The 25,494-nt window shown below is 36.9% G+C and overlaps 1 protein-coding gene across 19 annotated transcripts in view; it reads right to left on the reverse strand.

The window, feature by feature from the left end:
• The window catches only part of LOC116707478 (membrane-associated guanylate kinase, WW and PDZ domain-containing protein 1-like), a 105,570-nt gene that overhangs the window by 36,921 nt on the left and 43,155 nt on the right, over nt 1-25,494 (reverse strand). For 5 of the 19 annotated variants that reach the window (XM_032552342.1, XM_032583358.1, XM_032575638.1 and 2 more), the window contains exons 3-8: nt 6,219-6,338; nt 3,822-4,010; nt 2,210-2,477; nt 1,869-1,916; nt 1,519-1,601; nt 925-963 (exon numbers count right to left, since the gene is read on the reverse strand). In XM_032552342.1, coding sequence (XP_032408233.1) covers nt 925-963; nt 1,519-1,601; nt 1,869-1,916; nt 2,210-2,477; nt 3,822-4,010; nt 6,219-6,338 — 747 coding nt within the window. The remainder of the gene's footprint in view (nt 1-924; nt 964-1,518; nt 1,602-1,868; nt 1,917-2,209; nt 2,478-3,821; nt 4,011-6,218; nt 6,339-25,494) is intronic. The other 14 variants (XM_032566282.1, XM_032544830.1, XM_032567772.1 and 11 more) reach the window with 7 other exon arrangements.

A 25,494-nucleotide genomic window follows, 5' to 3' on the forward strand; every position in this document is an offset into this window, starting at 1 on the left:
ATACTGCCAACAGCTAAATGTTCTCCCTCTCCTGCTAGTAACTTTTTACTTTTCATTAACATAAGTAGTCCTGTGGTAGTTTTTCTGTTTCTTTTTTGCACATTCTGCTTTGTCTTCTCAAACCACCAGTTGGTTGTAGCAGATGGCTGATCGTACTGAGCCAGGTTCTACTGGAAGTTTCTTTCTATTAAAGTGGAATTTCTCCTCTCCACTGTCACTATATGCACGCACAGTATGAAGGATTACTTTAAAGTCCATGACAGTGCAAGCGATTGTATACTGTCATTACATGGTTGTCCAGGAGGAGTGAATACTTCGTGTCAATGACTCGATGCAACCAGTTGGGTTCCCCTGAACTGGAAAATGTTTAGTTTTTTTTGACAAATTAAATTATAAACTAAACTTGAATGTGCAATGAGGACACTGTTGTCTTCTAGTGATGCTAATACTTGTTAAATGCATAATCTGGTAATTTGTCAATGAGCTTTGTTTCTTCAAACACCCATATTCTAATCCAATAAACACCACCAAACAACAATCAGTAGCAGAATACGCAAAAATTTGCAGTTTTTCCATAAGTGCAACCTCTAAACAGATGTTCAACATACAACTAATACATTTCCTTACAATTGTGGCACTATTCAAGGTGACTTAAGTAGTTTTTTCATTTATATATGAAAATGATTTATTACAACACACATTAATACAACAAAGAAATATTCAATTAAACACAAATGTACTTTTTGTGTGAAGTTTATATGTCAAAACAATGTCTCAAAGAACAAAAATACATAAGGGAATAACAGATTACAAAAAAGACAAGAGTTTTGATGACTGCCTTTTTCTCTATTTTGTCTACCTGAATAAGGAAAAAAAATCCTGTGTAATATGTTACAGTTTAAACACAGAATCATAAAACCGTACCTAGATTACTCTCCAGGTCTTCTGTATGTATCCCTTCTTCTCCAATATTGAAAGCAGGATGAAACACAGATGAAAAAAAATGAGGAATAGAAAAAAGTATGTATGACAGAAAAAAAGTTGGTTAGGAATGGAGGAATCGAGAGCAAATAAGAAATGAAGTGACAATCCAGAGAAAGAAAAGCAGGGGAATAGGAGACCCTTAGAAATGGGTTAATCTAAAATATTACAGCAGCCTTTTAGGAACCTGAAGTAGTGCAGCGTTTCCTTTTTATTTCACCACTTGATGGTGCAATTCCACAACACTGCACATAACTCAAGTGTCATTTGGATTTCATAAAGCACTACTTTATTACTATTAAGGAATATGTCAGTTCCAATGACAGTAGCCTCATGAGAAATCTATGACACATTCCCAACACATGAAATGTTGCAAAAGAAACCAAATCAAAGCTTGAAAACATTATTGGAAATCAACAAAGGCATCACTCAAAACACAAGAGGACACCTACGACTGAGAGCCCATAATGTCTTTAAACCACTACACAGAACTGTGCATATACAATGTAGTGCTCTAAATAATGTCTGGAGACTTACCATCATCATCACACTCTTCCAGAGGCCTGGGGGCTTTGTCTCTACATCGAGGATCCAGCCAGGATGTGGTCTTTGTGTTGTGGCTGAGGAAATAAACAACACAACGCAATAATTCAGCAGCAAGCAGACAATCTGTCATATCAAAGCACAGCAGGGGCACCTGAACACATCAATAAAAATTAGACAAAAAAGAAAATATGTCAGCAAGTTTGCAGAGGACAGACGCTGCCTGCTGCAAACACGGAAGAACATTGGGGACACAGGCAAGGAAACCATAAACAACCTGATTTTTTGTCTCTACTGCTAGGTGAAAACAAATTGTAATTTGGTGATAGCAGAAATTAACATACAAGCTCTGAAAACACACAGCCATGTCCTGGTGGAGAGTCTTTGCCGTGCTGCAGAGGACAGAGAGGTGGAGGTAGTCAGGTAATCAGGATGTGATCTCCTTTTGAGCTCGGGACATGCAGGGATTAACAGGAAAGCGGTTGCGCCCAGGGGGCTGGGCAGGCCGACAAACCAAATCATTGTGAAAGACAGGCCAATAGGCCAACAAAAGCAGCAAAAGTGGAAATAAAACAGAGTGCAAACACATACAGCAGAGGCTAAAAAGAGAAAGACTTACTCAGGCACTGCCAAGGCCGTGTTCAATAGACACAACTTTTAAACAGTTCAAAATGTGGATACATACTCTATGAAGTACAGTTCCCCGTTCTCGGTGTAGGCCATCTCCCAGTTTTCGGGCAGCGGTCCCACAGGGTCCTCTGGAGAGACTTGGGGCTCTGCAAGTGTCTGCTGCCCGCTCTCTGCAGTGGAAGTGGCTGCATTGTTCAGACCACAGGGTAGAGCATTATCACGCACGGGGTACGGCCGGAGAATGCCACTGCGGCTCTCGTCCTGGTCGTTAGGGTTACCTGTGCACAACAAAGGAGAGGGGAACAGACTACGCACTAAGGATCCTGGATGACACAATGAGCATGACATGGAACAAGAGAAACAGGAGAAAAAAAAATCATAGTTTGTTTTGTGCATGCAAGATGGAAGAAACAGACATGCTCACTAATTTCATGCAACTTCAGTCACATCAAGCTCCCAGAAATTCCCTTCCCCCAGTTTACCTCTAGCTTATTGCTAGTGGAAGTAAAGGAGTAACAGGATATGTTAATTCCTACAGCAAAGGTCCCTAACTCAATTTGACCCCCACCCATTTTACCTCCCTAGCAGTAAGTGTTTTTCTAGCTAGACCAACCCCTATTCCCACTTGCTTCCCCCATTTTGGCTAGATAAACTCCAACACTTCTCCAGGCCTTTCACTGGCTGCTCAAATGCAAATGCGACGCAGGCCGCCCGGCAGGGGAATAAACTGAGTGAAAAGATTTAAAGCATCAAAGAAGAAAGAAAATAAAAGCAGATGTCCCTCACACTAAAACAGGTTGAAGACAAGCAAGGGAAATACAGTTGTTTGCAAGAGTGTTTATACCCCTTGGTCTTTTTTATATTTTCTCCACATTACAGTGACAAGTTTAATACTGGGATTCTATGTAATGTACGGTACTATCAAACCAAGTACAGCATGATTATGTAGTGAACAAATAATATTTTCTACATGTAAATACCTAATAAATTTGTATTTCATTTGCACAGCATTTGTTGAATACATTCATATAAATTGCATCGACAGACAAACTTAATACTTTGTGTTGCCTGTCACATAAAATCCCAATAAATACAAAAATTTTGTGGTTGTGTGATGTCATAAAATGCAAAAAAAGTTGACAAATTAGGTTTTTAGCAGTTATCTTTGGAATTGTTTACAAGTATCAGTCTGTAAAACATTAGACATTAAAAACTCTTCTGTTGCCAGATGCAAAAATGCAACACATTTAGTCGACTTGTTGAGTAGAATTTAGAAGAACATGAAGGTTGAGGCAGAATAGAATCAGAATGAATAAGGATGTGAGTGATGTGGTGTGGAATTCATCTCCACCACAACCTCCTCACAGGCAGATGGCAGTGTTGGGAGGAAAAGATTCTTCATCACAAAAACATGATGTAACTGCCAGACACCCATAATCCTACAACAGAGGAGCAAACCACAAACATACAAACACCAACACTCTCCTTCTGCAGTCCTCATCATGTTCTTGCATATATGCACTTAAAGGGCATCCCAAAAGAAGCACGAGTTGTTTAGGAAACTCAGCAGAGATGGAGAACACTACACATGCAGAGACCAAGAGAGCCAAACAATCATGCACTTTGACAAACACAAAGAGACAGGAGGGGCGCAGCAATGCCCTCACCTGTAAAACTGTTGTTCATTTCCGTGGCCTGGTCGTCATCGTCATCGTCAGCAGGCACTACATGGACTTTTTGCATGTCATGGTAGGACTTGGTGCGCTTCGGGGTAGACGGATGGGAACCCGCATCACTGAGAGTCACTGTCCCAATGATGGGCTGCCTTGGAGGCTTTGGGGTCCCATAATAGTTACCTAGGCAACAAGGAGGACATTAGCATGCTTGAGAGACGGAGAGGGAGAGAGAAGGGGATGAAGAAAAGAAGCCAGGGATAAAAACAGGCAGTACAGGGGGACAAAGAAAAAGCAGCCAGGGGATCTGCACATAATCTTGTGTGGAGAGTAAGAGACACGACGTCGGACTACAGTGTGTCTACAATCCCGAGAAATAAGCAGCTGGTGAGAAACCCAGAGTGTTCCCGTTTGTGTTATGGCTGTCTTATGAAAACCCTGAAAGCATTGTGGCTCAACTTACAATATTTGGTTTGATCAAGCTGAAACTTAGGTTGTTATTATTATTATCCAACCATCCATCCATCCATTTTCTTACACTCTTGTCCCTAGTGGGGTCGGGAGGTGCTGGTGCCTATCTCCAGCTAAAGTTCCGGGCGAGAGGCGGGGTACACCCTGGACAGGTCGCCAGTCTGTCGCAAAATTATTATTATTATTATTGCATTACAAATTTTATGAATGATCAGACTACCTCAACCATGCATGTGTATGCATGTGTATGCATGTTTGTCCTTTCATGCAAGCAGCTATGTGGGAGCTGATTTTGCAAAATTCAAACAGAAAATCCTGCAAATTTATAATTTACTCAGTGGAAAGTAGTTGACATGTTTCAGCCACTTTGATCTTTCACACATCTCTTGATGGATAACATAATGGTTGCGTAGGCCAGAGATATTTACAAGTAATTTATCCAAATTCCAAGCCACGTCTCTAATGACTGAAATAAATATTTTTCTAATCCAACTTAATATTTGGCCACTTTGTTGGAGTGTCACTGCACTTATTACCCACAACTACTTTAGATTTTCATGACTAAGATCCTCAAGGGCAGCAATTTTCAGTATTAGTATTAATGTTTGCCAGTACATGAATAGGGTTTTAAACTCTGGCTGTCATTTCAATATTAAATAGTGTCCCTTCGTTGACTCTGAGGTAGAATCATATTTGCTTACAGTGAACACTGTTTATTACTGTCTTTCCGAGTTTAGTTAAAGCCAAATTAGTTGTTACGATGACTTGCACACAGAACCTGCGTGATGTTTGTAAATTTGGTCTCGGTTTACCACCATTCACTTCTCTCTGTGTTGCTACTTCACTGAATAAGACCACTCACTATTCAGTAGGATTAATCTCTCCCCCCCTAAAAAAACCCCTGATAAAGTACAATATGCAATGCTAATTTTAGGGTAGATTTTGCAAGACAACCACAGTTATCTCAGCAATGCTTTATTGCAAAGCTACACAGACCAATTATTTGCCCACGCCTAAGAAGCTTTGGCATATCTGTTCCAAAAAATTTATGAATAAAGCCATATAAAAGGTAAAGGTAATTTTATTTATATAGTTCATTTTCAGCAACAAGGCAACACAAAGTGCTTTACAGGAATTAAAAGGAAATACAAACAAAATTACAAACCAAAGGAAAGAGCAAAAGAAGAAAAATAATCTAATGTTGATCTAGGTGCTCCTATTCAGGGTTGCTCAATAGTATCCTCTGGTATACACTAAAGTGGAGTCCAAACTGGTTTGCTAATGCAGATACTATGAGATATATATATATACTGTATACATATATATATACTATCTCTGATAGTCTTTGACAGTCATCCAACTATCAAAGATCTGTTGTACTGGGCCCGCCTGCTGATGTGTGGAGTGCCACGGACTCCTGTGGACAGGTATTTGACATTGTCTGTGTGAAAGAGAGTAACGTGCCAACACACAGCAGAGCCAGTGCCAAGCAGATTAATGTCGTAACATTTTCTCTCTCTCTCTCTTTCTCTCTCTTACTCTCTCATGCACACACGCACAAACACACAAATCTGACTTAGCAGTGCATAACGCAAAGCCCAACAAACAATCAGCCACCCACATGTTTTACACACACAGGTTTGTGTCAGTCTGAGACTTAGCCTTGCACAACGCTGTCCTAATCAGAGTGAGAGGGGCAGATGTGGAGAGACCTGCTGTCTCCTGGATGAATCTCCCCCTCCCATCATGCACGGTCTAATCAGAATCAACTGAGTACACTGTCTTACAGCCTGCCTACATGCAGGAAAAAACTAAATATGATGGCTGCTATGCTCGCCCGATCTGTAGAGAATGAGGACACCTGCTCTATCGTGAGTCACATGAAGTGCCACTTTTGATTTTTGTCATCATTCTCCTCACCTTCATATGTTCCTACTTCCAGTAGTGTGCCACTCTCCTCCAGTTGTATGAAGTCCTCCACAGATAGGAAGTTGTAATCCAACCCTGGGACCTCTCCGTCTCGAGGGGGACGGGTTGTACCTGAACAGAGGAGAAAATTCAAATTTCTATCAATATGATTCGCAAATGACAATGAAAACAGAATTATTGTTTGAAGAACAACAAAACGTTTTCTTAGCACCTACAGTCATGATAGTCTGTCACTACATCTCAAGATTCCTTCAGCTGTCTGAGATGAGTATGAGCCACCAAGAGGGGCTCTGAAATGAAGACGGTGTGATTGTAATTCAGCACCATCATTGGAAGCACACTGCCTGCGAATATTATGTCAAGAAATTAAATCAAGGATTGCATCTCGAGCAATTGCTTTGTCTCATGGGAACCTGCAGTCTGCCAAGTCCAGGTCCAAGAAAAAGGTCACCTTAAACAGCGCATTCATGTTCATTCTGTAAATTTGCTCTTGGTGTAAATGTATGGATTTACTATGAAAATTGCGGTTTTGTTCAAATCTGCTGATCTGAGGTTATTGGATTAGCTGCAGTATGTAATAATTTCCTTGGTGTTTTACTAATTTCACAGTTGGACCGTAAACTAAATATAGACATAGATAGTAAATAGTAAATTCTTTCAAAATTCGGATAAGACTCTCAGTCAACTTCATAGGTTCAAATTCCCTGTAAGGTCGTACTGGTTGAACAAGTAGTGATTAATAATTAGTGCTCTGTGGTAATTTGCAGTGCAGTCAGATCAATTTGTAGGTGAAAGCTGACACCAAACAGTGGAGACAGGGGATATTATGTCTCTGACATTGAAAAAACCCAAACAAGGCAGATGGTTCACATAAGTTGAATCTCATCTGTAGTCACAGCAGAAGTGCTTAAAGGATCATAGAATACACTCAGTCATGTATATATTTCAAATAAATATCAGCTTTAACTCAGACATACCACTGTTTGACAGCTTGAAGAAAAAACAGACATGCTGGGTTGATGACATTGTTAATTTAGAATAAATTTTAAAAAAAAACAGTCTCTCCAAAAAAAACTTCAAGTTCTGATATTTTTTGGTCCAAATGATTACAAAAACAACATATTCACACAAACATTGCATAACTATTAAAGTTATTTCACCACCTTCAGCTTCCCTTGTGGCTTCCTTGATGCTGAAAATATATCTGATGAAATATACATCATTATATTTAACACAGGACGTCTGAGAATATGTTTATATATGGATGTGATCTACTAAATCTCAGATAAGTATTTTTCACTGAGATGCTGTATTGGTCTCATCAATAAAATTATTTAAATGACTGATGAGTAGATTATTTTAACACCTAATGTCACAAAAACCTTGCTATCCTGTATTAGTGAAACATTCATGTAGTATTTTCAACAAAATTGATCGACACAAGCAATTGAATATTTTGTGATTGAACTGTTGAAACTTTATATATGCAAATATATAAGCAATATGATTTGCTTTACACTTAGTAGGGGAACATGTCTATAACGTAAAATGTTTAAGAAAAATAGAGACAGACAAAAACAGGATTTGGCAAAAAATATCATTTACCTTTTTAAAGTAGAACAAATAGAGGTTTGCAAACTCAAACTAAGATTGTATTATTGTCCAAAATTAATTTGGATTTTTTTTTTCTCTAGTTGAGCAGCCTTAAGTTATACTAAATGATCCTATTCATCCTCAGAGTAGAAACAAAGTACACAAAAATGAGTCTTTCACACAATGATGAATTCTTCTATCCACACAGCGTGGGAAATTATTGAATGGCTTATTGGGCACAAAAATATTGTGAATTATGCATCCAGAGGATTTTGAACTCATCGGATCTCCGCTAAACAGAAACACCAATGGGGGACAACAGACAAATGTTTTAACAACAAAATCGAAATAACAACTGAAGAATTGTATTTGTGAATGTGGTTCCTCGACCAGCAGATAAATGCCAATAGATGTCCAACCCAAAGAGAACTAAATGTAACACAATTCTCACATTTCATGATCAGGCTCAATGAGTCTGTGTCACATTTAACAAAATTGTATTGACTAGTATTTTTGTTTTTTTTAGGTTTTGTGGATTCATAATGAAAACTGTTGTCAAAATGTTTCTCAAAAGTATACAAATATGCTATTTTACATAAAGGTGTGTAAACTTAGTCTAAATGAAAAAAAAACTCAAAGTTTTTTGAAACATCAAGTTCTCCAACCTTGAACATTTTGCATTGAGTGTGTGTAGATGAAGGGTGTATTGCTGCTGTGCCAGGGCCAAGGGAGTTACTTTTGCCTTCACGTCTCCACAACTAATGACTACCTCTCCATCTGGGGATGAAAGTTTAATGCTCTGTACACAGTCTACAAATGGCTGTAAATGGCCAAATAACTGTAAGCAAAAACACCCAAAAAATAGGCCAGGCTCCCATGCACTTGAAGCCACCTCAAGCTTTTCTGACATGTCACTGAGTGAATCTTAATTAGTGCAGAAAAAGCAACTGCATAGTACAGTATGAAATTAAGTGATTCATTATTGGGCCATTGCTGCAATATTCACGTACCAATCCCGTAGCAGCGACATACAGTATATGTGCAGTTTGCATCTCTAAGATTATTGTCCATATCACAGTTTTTTTTTACACGTGCAAAATATTTGCCGCAGATCCCATAGGCTTCAGTATTTGATGTGTAAAAAGAGTATGTTGCAGCACAATATTGTAACAAAGATATAAAAATGTTAACCTGATGATGGTCTTGGAAGAGAAGTCAAAGAATCAGCAAAGCAATAAGGCTCTTTTTTGGGTTCAACCACTCTCACTGTACAATTAAATAATATATTCTCCTCACTGTTGTTAAACCACAGATACATACAGACCATAATCTTGCACTTTTTCTTATTTTGTAAGGATAAGCTCACTAAGCCTTCTCATGTCTGAATGTTTACTTTGGTCTTTCTAGTATGCCAGCTCATACTGCATCCCTGAAGGTACATCCAGTCCACAAAGCACTATATAATGAGCTAGCTTTTACTAAGCCCTGCTCCATCCCACACCTGCAGTGTTAAGAAAAGACAGATATTCTATTTCTGTTTCTATATTTGGAAAATTATACAAAAGATAAACTGGCAATAGATAATAGATAAACTGACACAGATAATAGATAAACTGGCAATAGATAATAGATAAACTATTATCTATGTGTCAGATAAACTGACACATAGATAATAGATAAACTCACACAAATCCCTTCGTGTGAGGGATTTGTGAACATACACAAATCCCTCACACGAAGAAAACAACATGATAAATCATCTAACAGTCAGTTTACAGCAGCAGCACACAAGCCAAGCACTGCTTTGTATTCACCTCAGCAGAGAGAGATGAGATGAAAGTGAAGGTGTCTGGGAGTTTGAATCATTGGAATGGGAGGTCCCCTGATAAAAGGCAATGTTTTTGAAGCTCAGCGTGCTTTAAAAAGAATGTCTTCTGTTATTGCAGCCATTTTCACCACAAACAGTGTCTCGGAGAGGCAGACTGATTCAAGTGTGCCAATATGAGAAGCTACTGGATAGTTATTTACATCATTGTCGCATCAAGCCATCCATTATGGACTCTCAGCCATTCATACATATCAAATAAATCGATGCAGCAATAAATCATCCAAGACCTTTCTGTCTTAAGGTAAAAGGTTAGAGAGAAGAAGCCAGAATCATTTTGGTTTCAGATCGTCTTCAACATAGCATTGATGCCACGACTATTTGACATAATCGGTGACCACAATAATCTGCAAACATCACTATTTTTGGTCAGCATATAATTTCAATGAATTTATCTTTCATTTACCTAAAAATAAACAATGAATTTAACAAGGGTCACAAAATTGTCCCTCCAAGTTGCAAAGCATGAGGAGAATCCCCAAGGTACAGTCAGAAGGTACATTTGAATGGGTCTAAATATCTGAGTACTGTATGAGAGTATTTAGAGTTTGCCAATGACAGTCAGAAGTTTGGATGGCGATAAAAATGCCATGCATGATGAGCAGCAGAAAAGAAAACACCCTGGGACAACCGATGAGCCATAAGAAAAAAACACACACACACTTGTGTGAGCTGTTGAATGTAGTTTAAAGATAAAGTTGTCTAACTTTCTTTCTGAGCGTTTTGCTTTGAATAACTGTGTAACATTTATATGCACCGTTGATAAGTTAATGAGGCGTCAGCATGAATTAATGTGCAGACTTTGTGCATCCGAATACATTTACATCATACCGTTTTAATCACATCTAATTGTGTAGATAATGTTAATATCTAAATGAATCAGATTTAAACAAGGCAAACTAATAAATAATACATGCAGTTAATAAATGCAGGTCATTTGTAATTTACATGGATTCTGAAATCTCAATTATTACAATTTGAATAGGTTTGATAATAACAGACTATTTTCCCTTTGTAGATGCACCATTTTCATTTCATTCACATTATATTTGACACCGTGAAACCTCATGTTCCTTGGATTCTTATTATTTTCTAAAATTAAATAATGAAATTATCAATTACATATGTTCTATTCAACTGTCAAAAGGTTTATTCCCCATAGCTGTAGTTTTGCGAATTGAAAAACCTCAAGACCTCAACTTTTACATACTTCTTTTGCACACAAGCAAGAAGACCCACAGCTGACCAGTTTGCACTGTAGTATGTGTAAATAAATATTACATCATCTAATGCTATTCTGCATAACAAAAACCCACAACTTTGTTAAGATAGTTGTGGGTTTTTGTCAAACTTCCCTTAAAACCAAAATATTATGTTTGCTAGAATCAAACAATTCAAGTTGGGTAGAGACTGTAATCCCAGCTGAATGTCAGACAGTCAAAAACCAGAGAGAGCATCACTTGTTTCAGAGAACAACAGTAACAGTGGGGTCAGGCTCATCTCATCACTATCATTGTGGTGAGTCAATAAGAAACAATGACAGGCCACAGTCAGGCCTCGCTCTGATGTACTAACTTACTGTGACAGTCATCAATCTGTGTATTGTTCACTCACAGTTTGAGAAGTGTCTGTTTCTGGATGAATAGAAAATATAACACAAACGCACTTGATCTGTGGCGGTGTTGGAGTGCATGTCCTTTTGTGAGCAAGTTCTGCCATCAGCATGAGCAGTGCTGCATTTTATACTGCTGCCACAGATGAACAACATGCTGCAGTTCCTATTTTTAACAGTGGGTGCTGCAGTAGAAAAGATCTGTCTCAAATCAACAAGTGGTAGCTGGTTAAGAATCTAAAGGAAGAACATTCCTACTGTTAACTCCACAGTATGATCTTTCACACTTAGCGTTTGAAGTTTACAGAAGATTTCAAATCAAGTACTCCTTTTGTGGTTATGATCAGCTGTGCATTTTCCCCCTAAAAACAACAAGCCCTCAGATTCTACCCTGCTGCATTCCAGTTTGGCAAGCGCCACATTCACTGCCTGCAGAAATTTACAAAACCGGATTGTACACAGCAAGATGAAACAACAGAATCCCAAAAATGAGAGAGAAATTTTATTTTCTTTAGACGTTTACATCCATAGTATTTGGTAAACTTTCAGTGAAACTATATGACTAAGATAAAATATTTTGGTGTCCTTCTTCCTATGCGTTTCTCATAATATTCTCCATTTGTGGATCTTTCCTCCTGACAGTACTGGTGTGCCTGAGTCAGATTTGTAGGCCACTTTGTTCACACACGTTTTTAGCTCTGCACACTGATTTTCCATGGGACTGAAATTCAAATAATAGACTTTATTATCCATGAACCACTTTGAACCAATTTGGCACTTCACTTAGTATCCTTGTTCAATATGAAATAAGTGCCTCAATCTGTACTTCATGATGCCATCTATTCAGTAATATACAGTACATCAGTCCCTCCTACAAGTAAATATTTATTTTTCTTTGATCTTCCCTGAATATTTGATAACCAAACCACTGCAGGGAAATCAGACCAGCCCACCCATCTCCATACCTCAAATAAGTTTTTGAAAAGGGGATTTTACATACTGCATACTGTTAAAAATATATATATATATTTTTTTGTTTGGCTGGGGTTAGTAATGCAGTGTTAGTTGTGATGCTCATGTAGATATTGCTACTAAAACAGAAGGATGCTAAACAACTTTAGAAGCTCTCTAGGAACACATCACCTTACAGCACAGATATTAAGTTCAAGAGGCTGCATGTCTTGTGCTTTCAGACTATAGCTTCAGAGCATACTAATCTCACTTAAGCCCTCACAGAGAGTCTCTGTAGAGTGATGATCTAATCATTGGTCAAAAATCCTGCAAATGTCTAAGGCTACACAAATGATCATAAAAAGCACTCTCCCAGGGTATTTAATCTATTTACTTTTGTCCATTATTTTGTTAAGGTTGTTCAAGCTGTTGCTAGAGCTCACAAGCTTGCAAAAAAGCTGTCCATGATGGAATAAAAACGTCTCACTGAAATGGCATTATACAGTATATAGAAATAAAGTTGGGAACAATGAAAAAATATTTATTCAAACAGAAATATTTTTAATGAACACATTAATTTATATTGTAAGACGATGACAAGGGATACCCAGGCTCACTATTAATCATGATGGAGAAAAAAATTATCTGAATTAAATTTTACTGAAAACAATCTACAAGGATTTCCTGCTGAGCTGTTCCATTAAGGACCACAAACCACAATTTAGACAGAGGTCAATGTAAAGTGCTTTTGCTGCTACAGCTCTGAAGTCCAGCATGTTTTGTGAAGTAAACATTGAATCTTGTATCTGGGCAAAAGACTACAGGGTTGTGTCTGTTAGGAAACAATCAAGTACATATTAACTAACAGGTATCATTTGTGAAAGCTGTCTGTGGTACAGTCAGGAAAAGGTACAGCAATGATGGCATCATGGTAATTTTGTTTAACAACTTTTCAAAGCAAAGAAACAGTTCTCTGCACCATCTGTCTCTGGCAATACAGCTGGATCTCAGCACTCCAGTAAACCTTGTTGCAAGACAACAGAGACCGTCAGACACATGGGAATTTTCAGATATAATATACAAAACCAGAGGCAGCAAGAAGCAAAGGTAGCTGTGTGAAGTAAATGTAGCTGTGTGCATCAGTGACCAGGTACATTTGGTGAATATTTAAAAATAAGATGAAGCAACATTTTATGTCCTGGTGACATTATCAGAGCAGTATGTCCTGGAAGCACCAACCAGTCACAGTTACATGTGAACTGCTGCAAAACATAACATTTCTGGCTAAGATCAGTTACTGGCCACATGTTGTGCATGACAACAGTTTTCAACCTATTTTCTTTTTTGCTGTTGTTTCTTTCCAGTGTTTTATTATTATTATTATAATTATTATTATTATTATCATTATTAATGCTGTTCATGTAATCATTATTTTTTAATAAATCAGCCAAAAAAACAGCTGGCAAGTGCAAAGTAATCTCAATATAAATATGCGCTTTCAAGAATATCAGAGTTCAGTCATCTGTTTGTGTATTGCTTTTACTTAAAGAATGATTTTATATTACCCTGAGAATTTATGAAATATAAATAGGCCAGCCAAGGAAAAATAATCAATTTACTTCAGTGTGTTATTGCAATGTTTGATGTTACCAATTCCAAGTCAGGCTGTATCATTAAAAAACACAATATTTTTGCAAGCAAGAATTACCATTTCTGACTTTTGTAAACTGGGAATCATGCACTTAGCAATGACAGTAGTGAACATCAGGTTAGAAATCTCAAGGCTAAAACGCAACATAAATATTTTTACTGTAGGATCTCAAGCTCAGGAGGTTTTGTGTTGAACAGGATGCACACTTAACATGTGTATAAGTGTGATAAAGATAGATAAAGAAATATCTTTATTGCAATTTTAACACCAAGAAATATTCAAAATATTATCTTGATTGGGTTCAGGGGTCTAAAAAAAATATAAGAGGTAAATATAATGCCAAGCAATTTGCCAATCAAGGCACAAATTCTAACAGCTTTAGGCAAACAAAAATTGACTATTGCTAAAAAAAATTATATAGGTGACTATTCCCTGAGTTGGTTCCTTTTCAAAGGGAAATCTGTTGAAAGTATTTTAACACTTATAACCAAAGATTTAAAATCACATATCCTGTAGATGCTGAACTTATACCAATTTATTAATTTTTAAAACAAATATCAAAGTTCTCAACAGAAACTTGAAAAGGAAAGAACTGATCACTGATGCACTTTACTGAGTGCAGTATCTGCCTGTGTGCTTCTTACAAACACACAAGCTTCAACCAATATCTGAAAGACGTAACAGAAGTGAAAATATTTTTAAAAGGATCAGAAAAAATTATAAATTACAATGATGATGTACTCAAACATCCCGACATCAAATTAAAACCTAAATTTGTTTATATTTTATTGACTCCAATGTTAGTAAAGGCAGATTTTCTGTTTGAACTTGTGTCTGTTAAAAAAATCTTACAACTTATTAGGAAATTACAGGCTCATTTTCTGTGTAGAAAATGCTTGGGCCTTTGTGTGTTGTTCCCCCAAACTGAAAGATTAGAGCCAGGGAAGATGAAGCTTCTGTCTCAACATCCCAGCAAGGTTCAGTTCAGCTGAAGTATTCAACAAACAAAGGGCTCTTTCATAGAAAGCAGCTAGTGTTTAAACCAAAAAGGACCCACAGCAGAAACTCAGATGAAAGTCAAAAGATTATTTTAATCAGTCAAATAAAAACGGTAAAAAGTACAAAATCTCTACACATTTTTCAAGTCAAAACTGTAACTCAAGCTAGATTTAAAAATATAAACACAAAACTTCACTTTGAATTGTATGAAAGATGCTTTTACATTGCTTATGGTTTAAATACAGAACATGTATTGGATGGATGGATGGACACAGGTGTAGATTGTAATTAGTGTGATAGACTAGTGGCCTATTCAGGGTGCACTCTTTCTTTTTCTCACTGTAAATGAATTTACAATTTTTCATTTTACAGTAACTTTTTAAAAAAATTATAATACATACCTAAAAGCAGTAAAACCAGTATTTTTACTCCAGGCTACGAAAGTCTGACTCTAATATCAGAAAAAGCTTAAGCATAATTTCTAGTAGTTTACAAGGTTTGTGACATAGTACTGCTTAGACTCTGTCCATTATGTGACAATTCTGATAATAAAGTGGAAAAGGGCTGTGGGAAGAATTAAGATTTTTGAGTTCAGTTTATAATGCAGATATACTCCTAATTTCTGGATCTATTAAGCTGTTTAAGAAAATGTATTGATATCCTCCCATGCCCTGTATAATATAAGAAAATAACCTTCCTCTTTGGTGGACTTTGCTTTTCAGTGAAATGCAGAAACATGATTTGACCACTGTTGTTGTGCCACCTTTTCCCACATAGTAAGGAAGTAATTTAATATAGCTGACTTATTCAAGGACTTATAGCAGGCAAATGCAGGAGACAGTTTTGAGGTGTGACAAGGTTTACACTACAAAACAGATGTTTTCCACACATGATTGGGTTTGAAGCCTAAACATCAACATGAATCCATTCCCAGAGGGATGGAAGGAGATGTGACAGGGAGCATCTGCCAAATGGTGGAATAGCATAAAAAAGGAGATGGAAAGGAAGAAAGAGGGTGAAGGCAGGACAGACACATGCCAGAAAAAAAACCAATCACCTAATGGGCATGTGAAATCTACAACTAGCTCACACTTTCTACCTCACTGTCTCCTCTTAATGAAAAAAACAGACAAACTGAGGAATAAAACATGCAAACAACCCCATTGGCTGCTTACATGGCACTTACTCTGCTTTTCATGTTATCAGGTTATTGTGGGAATCAAATCCCACAATTTGATTGTGACACAAAACAAATAAATCGGGACATGTTTACAATTGTTTGCGTGAGTGCAGTATTGATCTGAGCACTGCTAAAAGGATAAAGGGTTTCAGGCGAGCCTGGCTTTGTCTCCGTCACGTCACCAACATTGTCTTTACAGTATGTCCATGTGTCTTTACAGCTACCCTGTTTAAAGCTTTGCAGAAATAGTAACGCTAAAGCAAACAGCCTTTGCTGGGGTCAGCAAACAGCCTGACAAATTTGCAGCACTTTGAGAGAAAAACTGCTGCATTTAGTAAATTCAAATGTTTTTGTAGCTGCTTTTCTGTGTAACATCATTAAAGCAGATTAATATTATTTGCAATACTAATACACTAATGACAGCTTAACAATGGTATGGTTGTATTTCAATTCACCTATGTTGAAATACAACCATGTTCCAATCGACACAGATCAGCTTCCCAGTCTCTCCTGAAGGAAAGCACATTTCCACAACATGATACCACCACCACCATGTTTCATGTGGGGAGTGTTATACTCAACATGACATGCAGCGTTAGTTTTCTCGCTTTTAAGAAAGCTAATCTAGACTCAACTGCTGGAGCAACAACAATGGTTGTTAAAATACCACCATATCATAACAGGAAGGTATAACTGAGGCCAACTTCATAAACCTTCATACTAGTTTAGCCAACTTATATAGCATTTACAGTAAACACACACGGTTTCAGGGATGCACAGCCCAAAATCAACAATCATGAAGATAAAGACACAAAAGAGCAGAAGTGTAAACACACATAAAGCATACTGTAGTCGGTTTAGTCTGTTAGGAGTTTGAACTAAAAATATAAGGTTGGTAAGGATAGGATCTGTCCTCACTGGCAGTTCATAAAAAGCTTCAGAGGCACGGGACCTGTGTCCCTCAAGTAGCCTGTTTTGAGTGCCTGCTATGACCCACATCCTACCTCCTAATACTGGGCCACTTACATACTGTGACTGAACATGTATCATAAGCTGCAGGAACATCAGAACCGCCCTAAGATATTAATTACATACCTTGAAGTTGCACACAGAATGAAATAGGATCCCCATGGAGTAACTCAGGATGTGAATCTTGATAGCCATTTAAGAGCTTCAGTTCAGAAACACAACAAATATTCAAATAGAAAATAAATAAAATTGAATTTAATAAAACTAGAAGGACTGTATGAGATTAAAACTCCCAGCTCAAAACTAAATGATGTTTAGATAAAATATACACATTAGATTGCTTTAGTTTTTATCTGGCCATTCTTCATATAATATATCAATAAGAGGAAACACAAAAAATTAATTCTGACATCCACATGTTTAAGCAAATGCTTTAAAAGTTACCTTTGAAATTGAATACACAAAGAAAAATCTATTTCTTTTTGTTTTATTTTTTTAATTATTATTTTATCACCAGAAAACAGATGTTTATTAAAGATAAACATGATTTTACAAGCATTGAACATATGCTTTTAGTACATATAGCAGAAAGATAATTCACATTTCTTAGGCCTCTTAAGCTACAAATTCACACAAGCTCAGCAGATTTAAACTGAGAGGTGAGCTATTATCTGGGTAGCCTGACAAAATATTTTATTACTGATGAATGCCATTAATTAGCCAAACCAGGCCAGTCAAATATATCCATAGGTATCATGAGATCATTTAAGATGTTCTGATGCATCAGTCATTCTAGCCAAGCCAACAAGCATTTTTAAATGAAATATCTGCATTCATTTTTTGCAAGAATAATTAAAATAGTTCATGGAATTTCTGAAAATGAACACAATGTTTTGCTACTACTTTAGTAGATCATTTTATGTAAAATCTCTTCCTACTCATGCACCCTAAAAATCATTTTCTAATTTCCTTTCATCATGTTTCTCAGGCTAAAAGCAGAGAAAGAGAAGAATATACAGTATGTAGAAGCCATTAAACAGGATAAAACATCCTAACCTCACAGCTGACACGTTGAACCATTGCAAATTAAATTTTATCCATACAAATTAGCTCGACCAAAACATCCAACCAAGTTGAATTTAATTTTATTACTAATAGTACAATAAAAAAAATCTACAGCACAAACAAACAAAAACAGCACCATATCTCAGTCCATCACCTCATGGGACATGTCAAATAGTAAAAGGCTGAACAAGTATGACTCTTCTGAAAAGGTTTATCTTTTAAAAATCAACATCGCAGCAATGCTTAGCTGTGGACAAGGTATTATGAGAGAGATGAAAGCAAAGTGGAAATAACATTCATTCAAAATCATAACCTCTAGCAAACCTTCATGCATGATGGTGATAGGCTCATTTTTGGGTTTGTTTCACTGTGACATGACTTTGGCACAGTGAAGTAATGAAGTAAACCATGAACACTATTGTTTTTAAAAGCATTCCTAAATGAAATGTAAGACCACCTGCCACCAGATGAAGCTTGTTTGATTAAAAGTATCAAAGAATAAAACAACAGAGTCACTTAACAGTAACAAACTTACTGTTAAGAGTTATTACTGATGAATGCCAAACCAGGCCAGTCAAACCTATCCACAGGCATCATGGATACAATTTAACCCCTACGTTAGAAGCAATCATGGAATTAAAGCTGCAGTGTGTAACGATTACAAAGAATATGCTTTTTACATATTTGTTAAAAATGTCACCACATTTCAACAAATATGTAAAAAGCATATAAAATTTTTTATAAAGGTTACACAGTGCAGCTTTGAGTTTTAATACACTCCCTGCATCTAGAGGTAGAGCCTAATAAACTAGAATATCATCAAAAATATTTCAGTAAAATTAATTAAAAAGGTAAAACATACATTATTTGCATCTGCACAAAATTGTAAAGGAAAGATAAAAAAGGCTTTTTAATGAAGAAATGCTATGGGTTGTTTCTATCACGGACAACATCCAAAAACAGAGTAAGACACAAAACAATCTTTACAAAAGGTGGTTTTAATGAATGCTGTATCTAAAAATTCTAATGGAAAGTTGAGAGGAAGGAAAAAGTGTGGACCCGGAATAGAGACAACCACAGTCTTTATCTGCTTGTGAAGCAAAGCCCTTTAAGGGATTGAACAGAAATTTCTAATGTTTGAGCTAAGGTTAAATATATCATTTCAAGAGTACACTTCAGCACAAGAAGAGTCTGACATGGAGATCTTACTTGTTATTCAACAGAAGAAATACAATTTTGCAATGCAGTTTAAATCGAGGTCCCAGATTCTAGAGAAGGAGTGAAAGGATACAGAATCCAACTTGCTTGAGGTCCTGGATGAAGTTTCCACAGTCAGTGATGATTTTGGATGTAATGTCATGTGTGAGTGCTACAACCATCTAGCATAAAATTTTAGAGCAGCTCATGCTTCCTTCTGCTGACAAGCTTTAATGAGATGCTGATTTTATTCTCCAGTAAGACTTGGAATCTGCACACGCTGCCAAAGGGACCAAATACCTGCTTTATTGACCCTACTATATGTGCTAAAATGACCAGAAAACTTAACTGACCGACATCCTTCACTATAGAGAATTATTTGAGTATTGTCAAAAGGAAAATGACAGACACCAGATCCAACAATTCAGATGACCTAAAAGCCACTATTAAAGCAACCTGAGATTCCCAGACACCTCAGCAGAGCCGCAGGCTGATCACCAGTGCTGTCACCTCCGCACGCTGGTGAGACCCGAGGAGCCTCTGGGGATTTATCTTATGAATATGTAAATATTTTTTATGTCCCACCAACTACAGAGATACAGTAAAGTGCTCTCAATTTTGTTCTGTTTTTCTCCCGGTAACTAAAAGAGAATATGTTGCAACATTTCAGATGTTTCACACGCAGATCCTTTGTCTTTTCCCCTCCATGACTTTTAGACTTATATTATGCAATGATGGGTCAAGTTTTATTTTGAAAGCAGGAAAATAATTTTTACTCTTGAATGACAATGGATAATATTAGAATTAAACTATTATTTCTATTTATGCGTTATATAAGTAAAATGAACATGTAAAAGACTACAAATTATGAAATGGTGCATTTTAATGTTCACACATTTTTAAGTCAAAAATAATAACTTAAATAGGTGAGATCAATTTCTCCATTGGCTCCCTTTTATTAAGATCCAATGGTGACAATGAAAGCTAATAGTATATCTACTTTAACAGAGTTAGAAACCTGTCCCTAATTTAAATACCAACAACAATCACATCCCTATATCCAGGTGAAAACTGCCCTCCAGAGTATTAACAATAGACATTGCGATGACAGCACTATGTTGCCATCTGATACCCTTCATCGCCTTCCTGCTGTTGATGGTCTGGGGAGCTTCCACTTATTGTCTAACACTGACACACACACTTGCAGTCACACACAAACACATGCAACATCTGCTGTTTTTAACCCCTGCTGCTTTTATGTGTGAGCATGGCAGGGAGTGCATACAAGAACAAGAACTGACCTGAGAGTGAGATTAACCTTAGATGAAGGGATTCTAACTAATGTAAAAAAAAAACTGGTGTTTTCCTTATGAGAAAAAAACCCAAACAGTTCTATTTAAATAACAGAAACAGCAAGAGGTTTGCATTGGACAAACATTTTAGTGAGTAACTACAAAGGAGTAACATGCTGTGTATTTAAAATAGGGCATTAAAATCATAGGTCCAGCACAGACTAGAATTTGTTTCCAGAATAAACAGAAGCTTTGCGTTGATGCGGAACTTGTGTTGTGAAAACAGAAAAAAAAAACCGAAAATATGTGAACATCTTTTTGCAAGACAGCTGAACAGGAGCAGAGACGGCAAACAGCCGCAGAGGGAGTTAGGAGGGAACTCTCCTGGGCCTTTAAGCCAATTATCAGAGCTACATTGATTGAAGCAGCACTTTAAGGCCTCGTCTACACAAGCAGTCCCTTAATACACTGGTCAAGAGAAGAGAGTGTCTCAACCACAAATTATGCAAAGATAGCCATTTCCACCCATTATGGTGTCACAGGGACAAATCCTTTCAAACATGGTCATGTAAATATTATGTCTTTCAAATTGAAAGTTTTCAAATATTATAATATAAGGGCACTGACCAAGAAAGGGGCTGATTTATTGATTCCAGAGTGAAAACATGACATATTTGGAACAGATCAAGGACATTTTATGAAATAGTCACTAAAAAGATAATTAGCAGATGTAAAAAAGAGAAATGCATCTTAAGCCTGAAGTAGGCATTGGAGTTACAAATGTGAGTAATGAAGAAGAACCTGATTCAGTAGCTTTTCAACCTGGTGTTTGCACTTACCAAACTTCATTTTTACCCTCCAAATTCAGGTGTAGGACACAGATGGGGACCTAAAGGGATAGTTTTGATTTTGTGTTGGTTTTGTGATCACTATCAGTATTGGTTCCCTTACTAGAGTTTTTAGAGAAGTCAATAAATCATTACAGCAATAAAAAGTTAACAACTAGTTAGACAAAAGCCCATGTTTTATCTGATTTTGCCAATTTAAAACAATTCAAATAATTCCTATGAATGGGTCAACCGGGCTAACTGTTAGCTTTTCATCGTTGTCAAGAAAATCCGAGCTCATCCCACTTCCCCATGCTGGAGATTTAAGTTTAACAGTAATAATAAATAAAGTTATCTTTAAAATGAATCACTCAAGTGACATCAAGGCCCAGCAGTAGACTTAGGTGTCAATAAAATAAATCTGGTTGTGTGTGTTGTTTTTGTCTCATGCAAACTTTGCTTTAATTCTACTTTTCTCTATCTAATCATAAGAAATCATAGTCAGACAGAGAGAGTCATTAAACAGGAAAAGCAGGTTTCCTGGAAAAAGAGGAAGTTTCCAGCCTGCAGATTTATAAAAATAGCTGAGACTATACCTTATTTCAAAGCATGAATGTTTTAAAGAATGAAATCTAAACATTATTAGTAATTGGATAAGATTCAAAGTAAAATACTTATATTAATATTGGTTTACTTGTAATAATACTTACACTTATATTTGTGGGAACACTTACAAGAAAAACAAGTAACTGTAACTTTGGTATCAAATAATTAGAATCATGGATTATTCTTGGTTTCTTTTCAGAAAAACATCTGTAATAACTCACATTAAGATTATAATAAGTATAATTAATAAGTTATGGTTATAAAATCATAAATGAATGCTAAATCAGAGAAGCTAAAGAAAATAAATGTGATATAAATGTGATTTTGACATTGAACTTGAAATGGTGTAAAACATGTAACTGCAATTAAACATCACTGATATGTTGGAGGTAGATGGTAGGTGAAAGGTGAACGGTTAAGGGAAAAAGGGGAACTAACAGGAGAGCAGAGATGACCAACGCCTTATTTAGAAACAGATTGAACAACGTAAACGTTTCAGAGAAAATGTCGTGCAGGCAATGGACACAGGAGGTTGAGCAACCCTGAGACATTAGCACAGACATCAGGACATAATGTCGGGACATATGAGGTTGAGCAACCCTGAGACATTAGCACAGACATCAGGAAATGTCTGTAAGACAGTGATGGATATGAGATCATCTGTCTAAGCAGACAGCAGGCGCACCAGGGGGGTGGATAAACCCTATAAAAGGTGGGTGCAAAAGAGGAACCTTTTGTTGGATCCTCCGGGCAGCTTCGAGCCAAGATCGAGATGGACAAAGAACTCTGCAGCTGAAGAAGAGCCGGGGCCACGGAGCCGAAGACTGTCCTGCCATGAGGACCAACCCGTCAGGCCCTGCAACCTGTGGCTTCGAATCGCACTTCTCTCATCAGCTGGGTTCAGACCCCAAAGACAAAGATGAAGACAAAGACAAAGGCAAAGACAAAGAAGAAGAACTGGTGCCTTTTTTCCTGCCAGCACCAAGTCCTGTGTGACCTCACCATCCATGCGGAGAAGAAGCCCATCAGACCTACAGAGATTCCTGCCTTCATCGATCAACTTCCTCCTCCTGCTGCAACACCTTCTTCATCATCAAGCCAGGTCTGGGGTTCGAAACGCCAAACTCCGTCCGTCTCTCTCAAAGGTTCCCTTTTTTAGTTCTCAGTGTCAGCAGTAGGGAAAGATAGACTAGATGATTGATTTTACTTATTTGATTATTTCTGCTACTGAATTAAGCTGTACTGACCCTTGCAAAACTGCCTTACTAATAAAATATTTAGCATAAAGAAAATCTAAAAGATGTTGTGGACATTCAGTTAATGAGTCACCTTAAAGTTCTTTGATGGTTGTAAAATAGCTATGATGTTTGATTCTGGAGAGGAAAGGTGGAAAATGTTTTTAGGTTGCTGGTAGCCCAAATGTAAAACATCATCCTTGGGACTCGCCCGAGTCACTAAAACCTACCTGGTTCAATAACAAATGCAAGTTGTAAAATAGAGAACGAGCGACCGTTAACAGGTGTGCTCTGTGAAACTAGTTGGCTGTAGGCTGCTCAGTCTGGCTAATTCACAGGGGGAAGAAGGGTGGGACACCTGGATGTAGGCCGTCAAAAATCAGGTGAATCGTTTCTCGAAACCAGCTTAAACAGAGTTTACTTCAGTTCTGGACAGGGTAAATCCCAGCAGATTTAGAAAACTCAATTAACCCGTTAGAAGGAGAGCTGGTAGCACATCTCCCCTCTCAGAAGAGGAAGTACGAGAGTGAGAGAGTAGAGAAAGGAGGGGGGGGGGTGTTGCGCAACAACATCGTTGATATGATTTTTTGTTTTCTAGAATCTCAATTAGTCAATTAAAAGCAAAGGAGCCACTAGTAATAATAAACTTAGAGAAAAATCAGACATCTCTTTAAGGCTCAGATGTTGACTGAAGTTGCATGTACGTGACAAACACAAAGATCTGTGACCTGATTTGAACTCAAGACTTCACTTGAAGTTGTGCTCTTAAGACTTGACACTTGACTCATGTAACGGTGAAGGAAAATCCTAGGTTTATACATTGTTCTATTTTTGAGGTTGTACAAATAAAAGTAATATGTGACATTATAACATTATATTCGAAATAAATACACAGATAAACGAAAAAATAATAATTTAAAATTCTCTAACAGGTATGCATATCCTATATTCTCCTGTGAAAATGTCAATTTAATAAGACAAAGGAGTACATGATTGGATGTCAAAACCCGCAGTAATATAGTGTTAATGGTGGACTACACAACATACATTAAATGAGAGTTATTAAAGACTTACAAGACAAACTGGAAAAGATGACCTGTGAAAATCTTTTGTTTTGCTAACAAAGCTTCATATAACAAAAATAATTTTCCCAGCAAAAAGGCAATGGTTTTCTCTTTAAAACCTGCAGCTTATGTCAAAAAATAAATTAAAAATGAATTTAAATCCACTTTGTACAAACTTTTGATTTACATGAAACCTTGACGGACCTTGGGATGTTACTAAATATTACACTTTGACAGCTTGGCTTCAGTTAGTGCTTCCATACAACTTTAAAGGGGATGCTGGCCTATAATGATTTATGAAGAGAACAGGGAGTGAATCAATGTAGTAGAGGCCCTTAGATAATGATTAAGCAAATAGCCACTCCGCTCCAGATCCTGCCTATGGTTAAAGGTGCAGTTAGAAGCACACCATGCTGAATTAGTGTGAATTAACTAAAATGGGGTTAAGCGAAGCTTCAACACCAATCTGTAATCCCTTATTGTGTTGCATGATGATACAAGACTAATTGAATGTTGGCAGATCTTTCAAAACCTCTCTTTTACTACAATTTCTGGAGGCACAAAAACTTCTCTATGAACAGTACATACAACTTTCAGTTTAACACATTTTCATAAATAAAAATCTGGAGTAAAATGAGGCTTAACTCATTTTACTCTAATGAATAAAATCTAAGCAGGGCTATTGAGGACATATTACTCAATTTTTATAAGTGTAAAAAAAATCACGTAACAATACTTATTATCTTGGAATGAATACTTTAAATGGAAACACTGCATGCTTCCCTTACCCATCTGCAAATTACACCTCAGCGCACCTTTTGTGTTATTTGTGGTCACTATTCTTGAAGGGAAAAAAAGGGATATTCAGTTTTGTAGTTTGCCATTTGAGATGGAGCATCCTACAAGCTGAACCAAGCTAAATTTCTCCTCCAGGTATCAATGCAACACATATAACAATATAATTATTTTTGCCTGTCTGATAAACTCTTGTATACATTATTTTCTCTATGAGAGAATATTGTATCTATATTTACGTTTAAACAACAATACAAATACAAGTGTGTTGCATTTGAAATATACCAGATAGTTAATTCTTCTACTCACTCAAGGAATTTTCCACAGGCCCTTAAAACCTTAGTAA

The sequence above is a fragment of the Xiphophorus hellerii genome, chromosome 1 (assembly GCF_003331165.1).
Source record: "Xiphophorus hellerii strain 12219 chromosome 1, Xiphophorus_hellerii-4.1, whole genome shotgun sequence".
NCBI classification, from domain to species: Eukaryota; Metazoa; Chordata; class Actinopteri; order Cyprinodontiformes; family Poeciliidae; genus Xiphophorus; species Xiphophorus hellerii.